This window comes from Monodelphis domestica, chromosome 3, assembly GCF_027887165.1.
Source record: "Monodelphis domestica isolate mMonDom1 chromosome 3, mMonDom1.pri, whole genome shotgun sequence".
NCBI classification, from domain to species: domain Eukaryota; kingdom Metazoa; phylum Chordata; class Mammalia; order Didelphimorphia; family Didelphidae; genus Monodelphis; species Monodelphis domestica.
In genome coordinates this window covers 387,957,409-387,972,923 of record NC_077229.1, presented here as the reverse complement: position 1 = coordinate 387,972,923, position 15,515 = coordinate 387,957,409, and the positions used below count along the sequence as shown (strand labels likewise).

At 34.5% G+C, this 15,515-nt stretch overlaps 1 protein-coding gene across 3 annotated transcripts in view; it reads right to left on the bottom strand.

Moving 5' to 3' along the window:
• Positions 1–4,692: 4,692 nt before the first annotated feature.
• NSUN2 (NOP2/Sun RNA methyltransferase 2) overlaps positions 4,693–15,515 on the bottom strand; it is a 37,992-nt gene continuing 27,169 nt past the window's right edge. The window contains exons 13-19 of one of the 3 annotated variants that reach the window (XM_001371389.4): positions 15,046–15,263; positions 14,272–14,364; positions 12,908–13,043; positions 12,223–12,303; positions 11,673–11,811; positions 8,798–8,837; positions 4,693–7,369 (exon numbers count right to left, since the gene is read on the bottom strand). In XM_001371389.4, the coding sequence (XP_001371426.2) occupies positions 7,018–7,369; positions 8,798–8,837; positions 11,673–11,811; positions 12,223–12,303; positions 12,908–13,043; positions 14,272–14,364; positions 15,046–15,263 (1,059 nt within the window). In that variant the 3' untranslated portion in view covers positions 4,693–7,017. The other 2 variants (XM_016431414.2, XM_016431415.2) reach the window with 2 other exon arrangements.

Genomic DNA, 15,515 nt, shown 5'->3' with positions numbered 1-15,515 from the left:
TTTAGGGTTGTAACAATATAAATTTAATTGGTCACCAGGAAAAATCCCAAATAAAATACCCAAGTCAGTTTGGAAATTTATGGTGGTTTAATTAATATAGAGGAAGGGAATTAAGGAAAAGAGAGAGAGGGAAAGGGTATAGGATTTCTCCCGCCTGGCCTGTGCCAGGGGGAGTTCAAAGACCTCCACCATGAGATCTTTTCAGAATATTAGAGGCTGTCCTAAGAGGATATTGTTTTGGAAGGTAAAGGAGAAAAGAACCAGCCTAAACTCTGAGAGAGCTCAGAGAAAACGCCTCACCTGAACTAGGTTACTCAGCTTCCCCCAGTAGTGTATCAAGGACTCTCATCACTAAACCTGGACAATAGCTGTGGCCATGCCAAGATGCCAAGACTCATAGCATACTGCCACCAGAGCCACCTCTCTGTGAAAAGAGCCCCAGAAAGGAAGTGATGCAAAATACATAGATTGTTTTTAACATCACTTTCCTGTATCTCACATGTACCAATGGTAGCTTAAGCTCGACTGGGATAGACCAAGGGTCTGTCAGTTGTTTCTGATTTGTCATTTGCTAGCACATGTCTGTCATAGGTCATCCTCCTAAACACTTAATCCTTAAGTAGGGGTGTAGACATTCCTGTTTTGTTAGACTAAGCAGGTGGAGTAAATCTAAAGTTCACAGCAAAGAAGGCCTAACTTAAATACTCTAATTAATATTAAATTCACTATCTATCTTATCTAACTAATCGATGAACATTAAATCAATAACAAACACCTTAAAGTAATTCTTCTATTAACTGTCAATTATAAACTGCCTGTCACACAGACACAGACACAGAAAACTCCCTCAAAGTTCTGAGGAGAAAAACACTCAGTAACTAGATTTTTTCTCAAATTGGGATAGAGATACAAATTCATATCTATATCCCAAACTCTCAAAAGTAACTGTCAGATCTTCTTGACTGAGAGAACAACACCAAAATCCCCAGAACCCCTGACCCCTAAGAAGACAGAGAAAATGGAATGTCTCTTAACTGAAATCTGTCCTTATAAAAACCATTCTTAAAAAGACATTGTGAGATTAAGAACACTTCTGCTCTTAGAGACAGAGTGAGATTAAGAACTGCCCTTATATAGAAATTCTGCTCTTAACAAGACAGAGCAAAATTAAATAAAACTCTTTATAATAACACTGATAAAGGTCTAAGTTCTCAAATTTATAAAGAACTAAGTCAAATTTATAAGAATACAAGTCATTCCTCAATTGACAAATGGTCAAAGAATATGAACAAGCAATTTTCAGATGAAGAAAACAAAGCCATCAATAGTCATATGAAAAAAAAATGTTCTAAATAACTCTTTATTAGAGAAATGCAAATTAAAACAATGCTGAGTTACCACCTCACACCTTTCAGACTAGCCAATATGGCAGTAAAGTGGCAAATGTTGGAGGGAATGTAGCAAAATTGGGACACAAATGCATTGTTGGTGGAGTTGTGAACTGATCCAACCATTCTGGAAGGCAATTTGGAACCATACCCAAAGGGCTATAAAACTGTGCATACTCTTTGATCCGGTAATATTACTACTAGTAAAATAATTTAAAAAGGGGGGGGGAGGACCTACTCGTACAAAAATATTTATAGCTGCTCTTTTTGTGGTGGCAAAGAATTGGAAATTGAGAGGATGTCCTTCCATTGGGGAATGACTGAACAAATTGTGGTATTGGTAATGGAATACTACCGTGTTAATGATATAAGCAAGATGATTTCAGAAAAAGCTGTAAAGATATTTGGGAACTGATGGAGAGTGAAATAAGCAGAACTGGGAGAATATCGTATACAATAACAGCAATATTGGACCACGATCATCTGTGAAAAGTCAGCAATGCAATGGTCTGGGACAATCCTGAAAGACTTATGATGGAGAATGCTATCTACCTCCAGAGAAAGAACTATTGGAGTTGTCTTTCATATCGGTGTAACTGGTTTTATTTTGGAGTTTTGGTTATGTAATAGTGTGCTCTTACAATGACCAATATGAAAGTATTTTGCATGACAATTTAAAAGAATTTTTTAAAAATTCCAGCCCCCCCCAATTCCTCATTATTTCCTTTGTCTATCAATTTGGGAATGGCTCTTATTTCTAGAAATTTGACTTCTTTCTCTATATAGTTGAGAAATGAGGTCTTTATCACAGAAACTTGCTGTAAAATTTTTTACTTTCTTTTTTTTTTAAACCCTTATCTTCCATCTTGGAATCAGTACTGTGTATTGGTTCCAAGGCAGAAGAGTGTTAAGGGCTAGGCAATGGGAGTTAAGTAACTTGCCCAGGGTCACACAGCTGGGAAGTATACTTCATTTTCCATATAGTACCTTTCTTCAAAACATTGTTTCTTTGATCTCCTCTTTTAAGTAAGTCTATTTTTGCTTTGTCTGAGATTGAGATTGTCATCCCTGCCTTTTTTACTTTAGTTAAGCATATGATCCTGTGCCAATCCTTTGTGTGTTTTTCTCTTTCAAATGTCTTTTGTAAACAACATATAGTTGGATTCTAGTTTCTAATCCATCCTACTATCTGCTACTGTCTTATGGGTGAGTTTAACCAATTCATGTTCACAATTATCATTAACTACATATTTCTCTCCAGCCTATTTTCTTTTGTTCTTTCTTCTCTTCTTACCCTGTCTGTCCTCACAAGTTTGCTTTACTTTTGACCACTGCCTCTTTTAATCTGTCCTCCTTTTTATCGTCCTTCTGGTCATATTTCTTATCCCTTTCTCTCTCCTACGTTCTTGTTGGGTAAGATAGAAAACTTAATATACACTGAGTGTGTATATATATATATTCTTCCCTCTTTGAATTAATTCTGAGTGAGATTCAAAGATTGCCTACGTCCCTTTTTTCCCTCTACTGTAAAAGCTTTCTTGCACGCCTTTTATGTGAGATAATTTTTACCTTTAGTCTTCTTACCCCTTTCTCCCAGTGCATTCCTCTTCTTCATCTTTGTGCATGTGATCATCCAAACATAATTGCCTTACATTATGCCTTCTGTATACACTCTAAATTAACTGAATCCCATGATTTCTTCCCATTTATTCTGTTACCATTGGGCCATTAAACATCTGGAATGACTTCCTTACTCTTCTACAAATTTGAATCCTAAAGATTGTTTATTCTCATTTTGGTTGAAAGACTACTAAGTATTCTAGAGAAGTTTCATCCTCAGATTGTAACCTTAGACAAATAAGTGTTTCCTCCATTGTCAAGCAGGAATAACACCTGGTCCAATTACCTCATGGGTATATTGTAAGAATGAAATTGAAATAAATGGAAAAATACTTTTTAAAATAAAAGATGTAAACAAGATAAAATGTTTTATTGCCCAGATCCTATATAAAACCCCTTATTGCCTTGGACCACAATTAGTTCTCCTACATTTACATATGAAGGAATAGTGAGCCACAGACTCCATCTTGTGACTCAGTTTTACTTCTATTCAAATATGGGAATGGTCTAATTTCTGTCTTGAGAAAACTTTAATTACCATCTATAATTATTCTAAACTAAATTCTTAAATTAGTAATTAAGGTGTGTGTGGGGGGGTATTTGTAGGAACAAGGACCAGGGCCCAAGAATCCCACAATCAAGAGTCCTCTTTAAGTCAAGCAGAAGTCCCAGTAATGGCTCTGGTGAAATCCACTTGACAGCAGCAGCACTGGTAGCAATAGCAGCAAGGACAGGCAGAATATCAAGAAAGCCAAAGAAGAGGGAATCACTGGCTCTCTGGGTCTACCTCAGAAAAACCATAGAGCCAAGCACCCAAAATACACACACACATCTTTGATGCAGGCTTCACTGCTTAAGATCAGTGAACATACTTCCAAAGCCCACAGATTTTAATGTTTAACAATTCATGACCAAAATATAACTTAATTCCCCAGATGATCCTTCCCCTCTTTCAAACTTCCTCATTTTTGTTGGTATTTTCTAGTAACTTAGTTTGTCAACTGCTTTTTGCTACACCAACTAACACCTTTCAAAGTGTGTTCTAAGAACTCCTAGGACAGTGATGGTGAACCTTTAAGAGGCTGGGTGCCATGGCCAACACCCCAGAATGAGTGCCACATGTGCCTTTCCCCTCCTTACCCCAGACAGAGGAGGAAGTGCTCCCATTAGGCTGCTGGAAAGAGGGGTGGGGAGGGTGGTGAAAAGGTGGAAGGGAGCAGCTCTGCCAGAGACCCCCTGCTTTTCTAGTAACCATCTCTGGTGGGCAATAGTGTGCATTCCCACAGAGAGCACTCTGCAATGCAATCTTTGGCACACGTCATAGGTCTGACATCATGGCCCTTCAGGGCCCATGAGACCTTTTCAAGGTTTTAGTCAGAACTATTTTTATAATGATATTAAGATATTTTAATTCCTAACATGGAAAACATCATTAAAAAACAACAAATATAATCCACATAAAAGCTTTTTGAGTAGAGGGAGGCACTTGGTAATTTTTTTAGCACAAAGGGGTCTTAAGACCAAGAAGTTTGAGAACTGTTACAAATAAACATCCATCACTTCTACCCACCAATATTGATTGTATAAATCTACTCAGAAATGTTCTCCTCTTGACAACCCTTTGAATTTTTTTAAAGACAGCTAACATACTCCACATTTTAGTCTTATAGTACAGATCATACAATTTTCATTACTGGTCCAAAAATTTTATTAATTTTCTGCAAGTGAGACTGAGTTTAGTTGCCAGAGATGATGCAACCAACCAACAAATTTCCCATTATTCAGAAAAAAGTTCACATATATCTCTGTCATTAACTCTTTAATTATTCCATGCATCTTTTGGCTTATTAAATCAAGTCAACAAACATTTATTAAATGCCTTCTATGTGCCAGGCACTAGGCTAAACAGAGGCACAAAGAAAAGACAGTCTCTGCCCTCAAGGAGCTCACAGTCTAATGGGGGAGACAACATGCAAAAAATGTACAGACAAGATATGCACCGGATAAATTGGAGATAATCTCATAGGGAAGGCACTAAGATTAAGGAAGGCTAGGAAAGGCTTCTTGAGCATAGGCAGGTCTTTAGCTGACTTGAAAGAAGCCAGGAAGGGGGAGGGAGAGGACATTCCAGAGCCCTTCACATCATCACAAAGGACATGCAGGGGAATAAAGCATAAAAAGACTGTTAATGTAGGGAGAGGCCAGATTATGAAAGCCTAAAAATAAAAAGTCGAGGGATTTTATATATGATGACAGTGGTAACTAGAAGTCACTGGAATTTAATTGGGAGATTACATGATCAGATCTATGCTTGAGGAACATCAGTTTGAAAGCTCAGTGGAGGACAACCTGCACTGAGGAAGAGTCTTTATAGAGGCCGATTCTCTACCAAACCATGGCTACTGTTCGGCAGGAAGTTCTGAGGGCCTGTGCCAAGATGGAGGCATTATATGAGGAGAGAAGGGGGCAAATACAAGATATCATATAGAAATTACATAAGTTGTCAACTGAATGGATATGCAGGAAAAATGCATGGAGTCAAGGATGACACCTAGGTCATCTCACCTAGACACCTGGGATGGTGGCAATCCTTGATAGTAAAAAGAAAACAAGTATTTATTAAGTACCTTTTAATGTGTAGGGCACCAACTTAGGTGCTTTAAACACATGATCTCATTTGATTTTCCAACAACCCTAGTAATGAGGCTATACTCAGACCTGGAGCAACTCATCCAGGCCATACAGTTAAGAGGCTGTGTCTAGATTTGATCTTGGGCCATCCAAGTCCAACACTCTTATTCATTGTACCACCTAAAAGAGGGGAGGGTGCTGGGGTAAAGATCATGCATTCAGTTTACAAGACATTCAGTTGAAATGTCCAATAGACAGCTGAAGATGTGAGATCAGAAGTTAGGAAAGGTTAGGGCTAGATAAACAGAAAATCATCTTCATTTACATAAAAGTAAATCAATGGGGAGATGAGATTGCCAAATGAAAGAGTACAGAGGGAGAATAGTCTCAATAGCCAAGGTGACCCGAAGAAACAAAGGAGAAGAAATCAGATATATAAGAAAGTTGTCATGAAAATATAAAGTATCAAGAAGAGGGTGACTGACAGTGTCAGAGGCTACAAAGATTAAGAACAATGAGGACTGAGAACACTCCATTAGATTTTGGCAAATAAGAGATTATTATTAACTTTGGAAAGCAGTTTCTCCTGAATGATATAGTTGAAAGTGACACTGCAGAGTTAAGAACTTGAAAGTGAGAAGGAAATGGAGACACCAATTATAAAAACAGAACCATACAAAAAATTCAGTTAAATAAGTTCATATTCTGCTGGTAAGCAAAGTCACAATACATAAAAGTATTCCAAGAAATATTTACTTGTCCTTTATTTCAAAAGGTACAGTGGTTATCTGAAAACTCAGATATTAACCTTATTGCATAAAAATTATATCACCTAAAATGTGCAATTTACACAACTATTAAAGCAAACAGCATTTTTCATAAGGATTTATATACTTTTATATACATACACATTTTTGTGTATGTGCATTTTTATATATGTATTTTAAAAATCATTACTGGATCTTAAGATCCATTCATCTCTACTTTATGAGAATTCTTTCCAACAAATATGGTCAACACAAAAAGATTCTAAAAAAGGAAAATCCATAAGCAGTTTTATTCTTCAGTTCTTACAATGGAAATAAGATTTTGCTAGTGCAAAGTCCATTGCCGGCAATAGACACACCAAAACCAGCAGTGCCATTAAACCAAAAGAGCCAAGAAAGGCAGTTACTTTATAAACGACTGAAAAATACTTTTTGCTAAACTCCAAAAAAGGGTAAAATGAGGGGCAGTGTATGATAATGTTCACACCTCTGTAATATATTTTTAAAAATGTATTTGCAGATAGATAAAATTTCTAGATTTTTATCTCAATATAGCAAGGCAGGCAGATGCAAAAAAAAAAAAAAGCACCAGGTCTTTGGCATTGTTATAGTCAGCACTGAGTTTCAGTTTTAGAATCTTGTGGCTCATCATTTCCTGTTTTAGCCTCTGTTCCTTCAAGAGCACTTTCCATTGGTTCCTGTATCAACTCATCTAATTCATCTTCCATTTGCGAATCTGAGTTGACCAATTCTTTTGTTCTACATTCCATATCCGTCTCTTTGGTAATGGCCTGGCTCTCCTCTAATTTATTTGCAGATTCTTCTTTTCTTTTCTCTCTAAACACCTCTACTCCCATCATCCTTAGATAATGAAGTCGTTCATTCTTAGGCACAAAGGCACGAATTGAAGTCTTTCCACGCCATCCACATAAGACAATAGGGCACTGAAGAGTATCTGGTTTTCTAAATCCAAAATATGAAAATATTTCATTTTTTCATGTTAACATCGAAATAATTTAAAAAGTTAAGAGATGAAGTACAAGAGATAACAAATATTGTCAATGAATTTATGGTGACTTTTGAAGTTTTAAGATATAAAACAATTTCTGCTACTTAAAACAAAAATACTTATAATCTTAAATTTATATATCATTTTTCTTTAAAAGAAATCTTGTCATTTTCATAAGATGAACCAGAAAGTGTGCCATAGTTGATAATGGGCAGGCCTTAAGACCCAGGACAGCCTAGGTTTAATTCTTGCCTCTGACAAATACTGGCCAAAAAACTCTGGGCAACTCACTTCAATCACAGGTATAGCCCTCAACCCCTATGCTGAATTAAGAAACCAATCAATAGATCTCAAATGGATAACATTTTTATGGAGAAAAAAAAAAACCCAGCCCTGTACTTAGGGCTACTTGTTTAAAAAACAAAAAACCAAACCAACCAAACAAAATAACTTGCCTTATATATACACATATAATGTATTTTGTATGTAAGTTTATATGAAAATACATATATGTATATGTATGTATGTATTTGACTAGATTTGTGATTTCATTGCTGCAGAGACCTCTCAGTGAAGAAAGATATTTGAAGGGGGCAGCTTGGTAGCTCAGTAGATTGAGAGCCAGGCCAAGTCATAGGTTCAAATCTGGCCTCAGATACTTCCAACTATGTGACCCTGGGCAAGTCACTTGACCCCCATTGCTCAGCCCTTACCACTCTTCTGCCTTGGAATTAATACACAGTACTGATTCTAAGACTGAAGGTAAGGGTTTAAAATAAAGAGATAAGAACAAAATTTCAAAGACTTAGAAATCATTTTCTAGTTATTTCTTAATAGCTTCTAAGTGTTCTCTCTACCTTTCAACCTAACAACCATGCCATTTTGAAGGGAAAAAATATTCTATTTTAATTTGTGAGATAACGTCAAGGGCAGTCTTAAGTTTGCAGTTGTATTGCTACTCATTCAGACAAGGTTCTACAAGAAGAAATCAAGCTCTTTTAAAGACATTATTCATTTCTCAAAGAATTTTCAAGATTTCTTTCTACTTAAGGTTCTGGGGAATGATCTTTCTTTGAGAGTTAACTAAAGCCAGAGGCAGTTTTAAGCTTGTATTATTATCAGGATGCCCTCAAAATGCACTGGTAATACTGACTGATTATAGTGCATATGCTGACAGGGATTAATAAAAATTTAGTTTTTAAATGTTCTCAGTATTTTGTTCTGGAAAGCTATTCAGGACATGCATTTCAAGTTACTATAAATAACATTTCAAGACAAACAAAAATCAGTTGGATACCCTACCATTTTAAAATAGCCTCTTACAAATGAAAAACCAAAATCCTTCACATAGGCATTTAATCAAAACACATTTGTTAACTTACTGAGCATCTGGTTCATATTTCAGAACAATGCTTCCTTTTGCTGCAAGAGAAATAAAATATATTTACCATCACTAACTTAAACAATGTCAAAAATTATTAAGTGACAACCTACAACATACCTAGGACTGTGGAGGTTTTAGAATAAATATAAAAGATGGGTCACACCTTTAAGAAGATGTTTATAATCTAGCTGAAGAGACATGGTATATACTTACACAAAATATTCTGACAACACTATGATACTATCAAATTAAGAGGTTAAAATGAATGTACTGGTATACTCATGCTACAGGAATTCAAAAAAAGGGAGATTTATGAATGCCAAAGTTGCCAGGGAAAGCTTAGATGTGTCTTAAAATATGATTGGATAGGTTAAAAAAAAAGCCAGATTATAAAAAGATTTTGAAATTCAAATAGAGAACTATAGACATAGTGGTGTGAAAATCTGTGGTGATTTTAATGTTTTTGAATGGGAAATTAAGATGATAAACATAATATTTTAGGATCACAGAATCTAAGAGATGGAAAGGGACTTTTTTTTTTTTAAACCCTTACCTTCTGTCTTGGAGTCAATATTGTGTATTGGCTCCAAGGCAGAAGAGTGGTAAGGGCTAGGCAATGGGGGTTAAGTGACTTGCCCAGGGTCACACAGTTGGGAAGTGTCAGAGGTCAGATTTGAACCTCCCGTCTCTAGGGCTGGCTCTCAATTCACTGAGCTACCCAGCTGCCCCCTAGAAAGGGACTTTTAAGAGGTCATCAAATTTATGTCTGAATAAGGACTTCCTACATTATCCAATCTAATAAGCTTCTATTAAGTTTCTAATATATGCAAAGAACTAACTAAGCAGGATGCTGAGGAATACAAAAATAAATCAAAACAATATAAAACAGTCTCAGTTACCAAAGAGTATATTAATTTTACAAAGGAGGATATTACATACATTATCTCATTTGCCTGTGAGAAGGTACTCTAAGTATCATTAACTCCATTTTACAGATTAAGAGACTGAGGCACAGCTGAAAATTATGACCATGGTCACAGAACAGAAATCCAGGCTTTCTTGAGTCCAAGTCCAGAACTAGGGAACACTTGTCTTTCATTATACTTGAAAAAGTGATCATCAAGCCTTGGGTCAAAGACTTCTACTGAAGGGTAAGTCCTCTTAACTCCTTGGGATAGCTCACTCCACTTCTGCATAGCTAATTTTCAGGAAGTTCTTCGTATCAATCCTGTATCTGCTTCTTTCCAACTTCCTGACAGAGGTAGAGGCAAGATCAATTCAAAGACCTTGGTGTCAGAAAAGAAAGCTAAAGTGTGGTTTGATGAGGATGTCTAGATTAGGGTGGTAGAAGAGGAATGAGAAGAGATGCAAGTGAGATGTTTTGAAGGAAGAACAAAATCTAGTGAATGAATGGATATGGGGAATAAAGAAAATCTAGCATTCTTTAAGAGGAAAGTGCCAATGACAGAAACAGAAGGTCAGAAGACCAAATTAAAAAGTTAAATGTGTCTCTAGCAGCATTATGTACAACTACAATAATATCTCCAGCTACTACTCTAATAATTAAGTGTACCTTTGGAAACCTCTTTACATCAATAGCACTATCAGAGACAAAATACTGAACTAGATGGACTAGTGGAGAGTTTCAACATGACATTTCTTTTATTCTTTTGTACTTTTCAAAGACCAGTAAAAGTTCCATACTCATTATACAAGAGAAATATCATTACCATTTAGTTTCTATAAAATTGAGTCAGAAACACAGAATAAAAGAAGTTAAAACATGATATAAAAGAATGGAGATATTAAGTGATCAAAAATTTGAGGAAAAAACAATGTTTTTCTTTCTTAATCTTATCTATATTATGTAGTACTTGTCTCCATGAATGGGAAAGTCTATGTAATGTAAAAATTGAAAACAAAATATAAATAAGGCTCATTTTCATGGAAGATATTCAGTACTCTACAACAAGGGAGGCAATTTTTCACTTTACTTAATCTAAAAAATATTGATCAAAATATCAAATGAAACAGCTTAAGATGAATAAATCTCATCTAATTAACATGTTTATACACAAAAGACTGAAATTTTGATCTCATTCAAGTTTCTTTCTCACTTATTTCTGGATTATTTTGAGATATTTTTAAAAATAACAAATACTGCAGATATGTTTTCCCCCCTATCAGTAAGTATTCTATTTTTGCCCAAACCAAAAAAGGAAATTACAATGTGTAAACATGTAATCCAAGTAATTTCAATCTGTGCCTGGGTTGCTGCTTTTGACCATTAATTTTTTTTGGCTTGATGTCCCACTGAAATGTTTTCTAAATAGTCTTTTGAGAGTTTTAGATAAGATAGTATCAAACAAAACTTTATCCAGTAGATGAGGTTATAAGAAGGATACCTCTGTTTAGGAAATTTCAGTTAGTGGAAAATAAACTCCTTAAGGGCTGAGACTTTTTTTGTCTTTGCATTAAAAGGACATTACTTTTTGAACTGTACTTGAAAGACCACCACATTACTATATTTTAAAAGGTAAAGTTAATGGCATGTGAGGAGTCTTGGTTATCAAAACTCCAAATTAGGAGATTAGTTTCACAAACTTTGTTCATGATGTTTGGTCTAAATAATGGTTGCAATAAAAATATCTTTGAGAAAATAAAGGAATCAGATTTGTCTAAACAAAGTGATTTTTATCACCAATGAAAGCCTTCTTTATAGGAAGACAGAAAATAAAACTGGAAACACAAAGTGATTTTTAACTTAAAATGAAAATGTAAAAGCAAAAAACACTGTATTTCAGAAAGCAAAACAGCCAATCTAAATATATTTTGCTTATACTTCCCCACAGTTCATATAATAAACAACTTACCCATATCCTTAGCTTGTCTGGATGTCTCACTGCTAAACTTACTAAAAAATGGATTTTCCTGGGTTAATAAAATTTTAATATCTTCTATGCATACAACAATGATTCTCGAATTAATAAATGGATACAATGTATATATTCCCTGTTGGAATAAAGAAAGATCATCACAATGTCATCCAAAAAAGGTCATCACAGTGTCATCATTTCCCTCTTAAACAAAACAAAAACTTAGCATAAATCTTCCAAAATTAAGAAGCAAGACCTCTTTGAATACTAAATTCTAATAAAACTCAAGTGTTAAGTGTTTTCATTTCATCCTTAGGAAAGATGCACTTGAAATTAGGTGTTTCGCAAGTTAGTTTTCGCATTCAGAGACTAGCCCTTGTAAGGATGGGTTGCAAAAGGTAAAGATGGAATTTGCAAGAAGAGTTTGAGTGACAGCAGCGAAATGGAGAATAGTGTCACTCAAACTCTTCTTGCAAATTCCATCTTCCCTCTTGCAACCCATCCTTACACCTTGAAAAATTCATTAAATCAGTAGTTTTAGAGTTACCTCTTGTGCTAGGCGGAAAGCACAACCAAACTGTTCACCATCATTATTCCGAGACCAAACTTTTATCCCCGTGTTAATAACCTACAAATGATAAAAGAACAAACTCAAAGATTGGAATTCACTTTCATTGAGAGTACAATAGAATAAAATGGTTCCCAATTTGTCCTTCCCTTCTAAACACCTAAATAAATAGTAGGAAGAAGAAGAAAAGAGACCTGTGAATATAGGCTTATGCTGTTATACACTCTTTAGCTTCAAAGTAACCTTCCCAACTTCTTCCTCAGTGGGAGAATCCACATAGCTCATTCTCAGGTATAAGCCAATTTGGTGGTATAAGTCTTGAAAACCACATTATGTAAAGGTACTAGTACAAATCTTCTAGCATGGTTTCTCAAAAAATGTTAACATTTAAAAAAAACTAACTTTGGTAAGTTAATTGCTACAAATTTTGAAAACAACATAACAGATTTTAGAATTATGTGGTCAGAGGAGTTTAAAGAAATTTAATCCTAATGCTTTCTTAAACACAAAGACAGTTCTCGGTTATTAACATTCACAAAATACACATATATATATTTGTAGAAGTCAAGATTTCCCTCTCAAATGAGGGTTAAAACTTAAGTAGAGTTAAGAGAGAAATATCCCTATTTACACACTAGTTATTAAATAGCTAAGTGAGTTATACCTTCATCCTTTCACTATTATTCAGCAGCACATTTCTTAGCTCCTTAGAAACCATATACAATTGTCTTTTCTTCCCTTCCTGGGTTCGAGTCAATAAATTCATCTTTGGGAATGAAGGAGCCAAAGAATAAAAATTCCTGTAAACAAAATAGTGTATTTCATATGACTTGAGTTTAGAATTCATTATTTCACAACTTCTTAATAATTTAATAATCACATATATAATATATAATAATTTAATAATCATAATAATAACTTAATAATTTCCATTCTGTTTCCAAATACATCATCTATAAAGAGATATGATTTGCTCTTTACCTATAGCTTTTGATAATTTAGGCTATTTTACCCCTGAAATTACATTAAGTTCAAAACTAAAGATTCACTTAAACTACCTATGGCTAAAAGTAATTTTATTTTCACATATGGTAAAATATCCATTTAAGGAACATCACTTACATACCATAACAGACCTAATCTATAGGACAAATAGGCCAGGAAAATGGTGTAGCCCCGAAAGTGAAGCTAAGATGGAAATGTTTAGACATAACAAGAAGAAACTGTTAACTGATACCACTATTAGTATTTTACCAAGAATATTTCTTTACCTCCTAGAAAACACTAAGGTTTCTAGGGATGTACATGCAAGGCACTAATTATGGACTACAAGAACATATTTTATAGCTAAAGAAAAATGAGAAAATTAATGATTAGAATAATGAGCAGCAGATAATTCTTTTTAAAAACAATGTTGGGTAGTTAAAACTTTAAAAAATCTCTAATTATTAACCAGATTAAAAGCTTACATAGTTTAGAAAAGATTCCTAATAGCAACTTGAATACATTTAGAAGCCTTTCTTGGAAAGTGTCAAATAAAACACAGTTATTTTCACACTGGAAAAAGAATGTAAGTCATTTATCTGAGAAGCTGATTAATGTTTGATATGAATCTAAATGCAAGTAAGCTTCCATCTGAGGTGTGACTAATCTTAATTAATAAGGTCCATTTTAAGATAAAAATATTTAACAGAAAATTCCTCAAAATAAAAATGAGGATTTGATTTGTTAGCATTAAACAAGCTGAGCATTAGTGTTAAGATTACATTTTTCCAGGTAAAATATATTTTTATTCTGTTCCATATAGTTAATACAAATTTATTAACAGCTGTGGCAGACATCACAATATTTTATATTACACATTAACACAAGAGTTCTCATTTGATCTGAAATTACTGAGTTTTTTTCAATAAAAAAGGTAGATTAATGTCATGTCTTTATGATTCAGCCCAACATGAAAATAATCTTTAGCTAATGACTATGTATTACTTGTTAATTCATTAAAAATAAAGCACAAATTATTCTTACTGGATAGGAGGAAATAAAGGATCATCTTCAGGAATAAATACAAATGGATCTTCTTTAAATCCAAATAACTTCATTTTCTTCGATGGGGGTGGGCTAAAGCAATTATATGATAAAGCCAACAAATTTGTAATTAATCATCATGGCAATCAAAACTACTTAAAAAATTAGCAAGAATCTATCCTTGGGGCAGGTGGGAAACAATGGATAGAGCACTAGGCCTTGGGGAGGGAAGATCTGGATTTGAATGTGACTTTAGATACTTCTTAGCTGTGTGATTCTGGGCAAGATGCTTAACCCCATTAGGCTAGCCCCTGCTGCTCTTTGTAGGGGGTAGGGAAGAAATATTTTCTCAAATTCTCTTCTTCCACCCTATCCACACCTCTCCCCACAGCCTTCTTGGCTTCACATATAAGCTAATGAAAAAATTCTGATCTTAAACAGCCTTGCTAAACTTTTTGACCCCCAGCAAAGAACAACAAAAAAAATTCTTGGAAAACAACTTGTAAAGTCCCACCAAATTATGGGAGTTATATATTTAACTTCTATGTCAATTAAGTGTGCAATTTCTATTGCTTCATCCCACCCAAAGAAAAGGATCTATTGATTGATAAATCGATCTATCAAAATTATAAATATATAAACATAAAAATACGTATTTATAGGAAAGGATCATTTTTTGTTCTATTTTTTAAAAAGGGCATCTTAGAACCAATCAAATTTAATACTGGTGTTAAAAATTAAAAAAACATACATATGAGACTATAAACTGCTTACCCGCACACACCATCTTTCTTGTTTAAGTCAGTCTCCAAATGCTGAGTTCTTTGAATGGTTTGCCCCTGCTCAGTCTCAGTAATAGGTCTGTCACTTGTTTCTGCACAGGCTGCAGCTATAAGACTTGTTTCTTTAGGGGCTGAAGCAGTCACGTCTACAGGGACTGAAGGACCAGATTCTACAGCTTCTCCTGTGTCTACAGGAAATTTTCGCTGGAGCTATCAGAGAACCATCAAAGTCAGGAATATATTTTACATAAGTAGAACTTAAATGTGTTTATGTGTTTATCATCAACTCCAATGCAGAGAATCAGAATTAGATTGGATCCTGGCCAACAACAACAAAAAAAATCACTTAATCTTAATTTGTATTTTCCTAATAACTACATATACTGAAGGTTTAAAATATTGGAATTATAAATTTAATATAAATCAAATCTTTCAAGGGGGAAATAAGACCAATCCCAATAA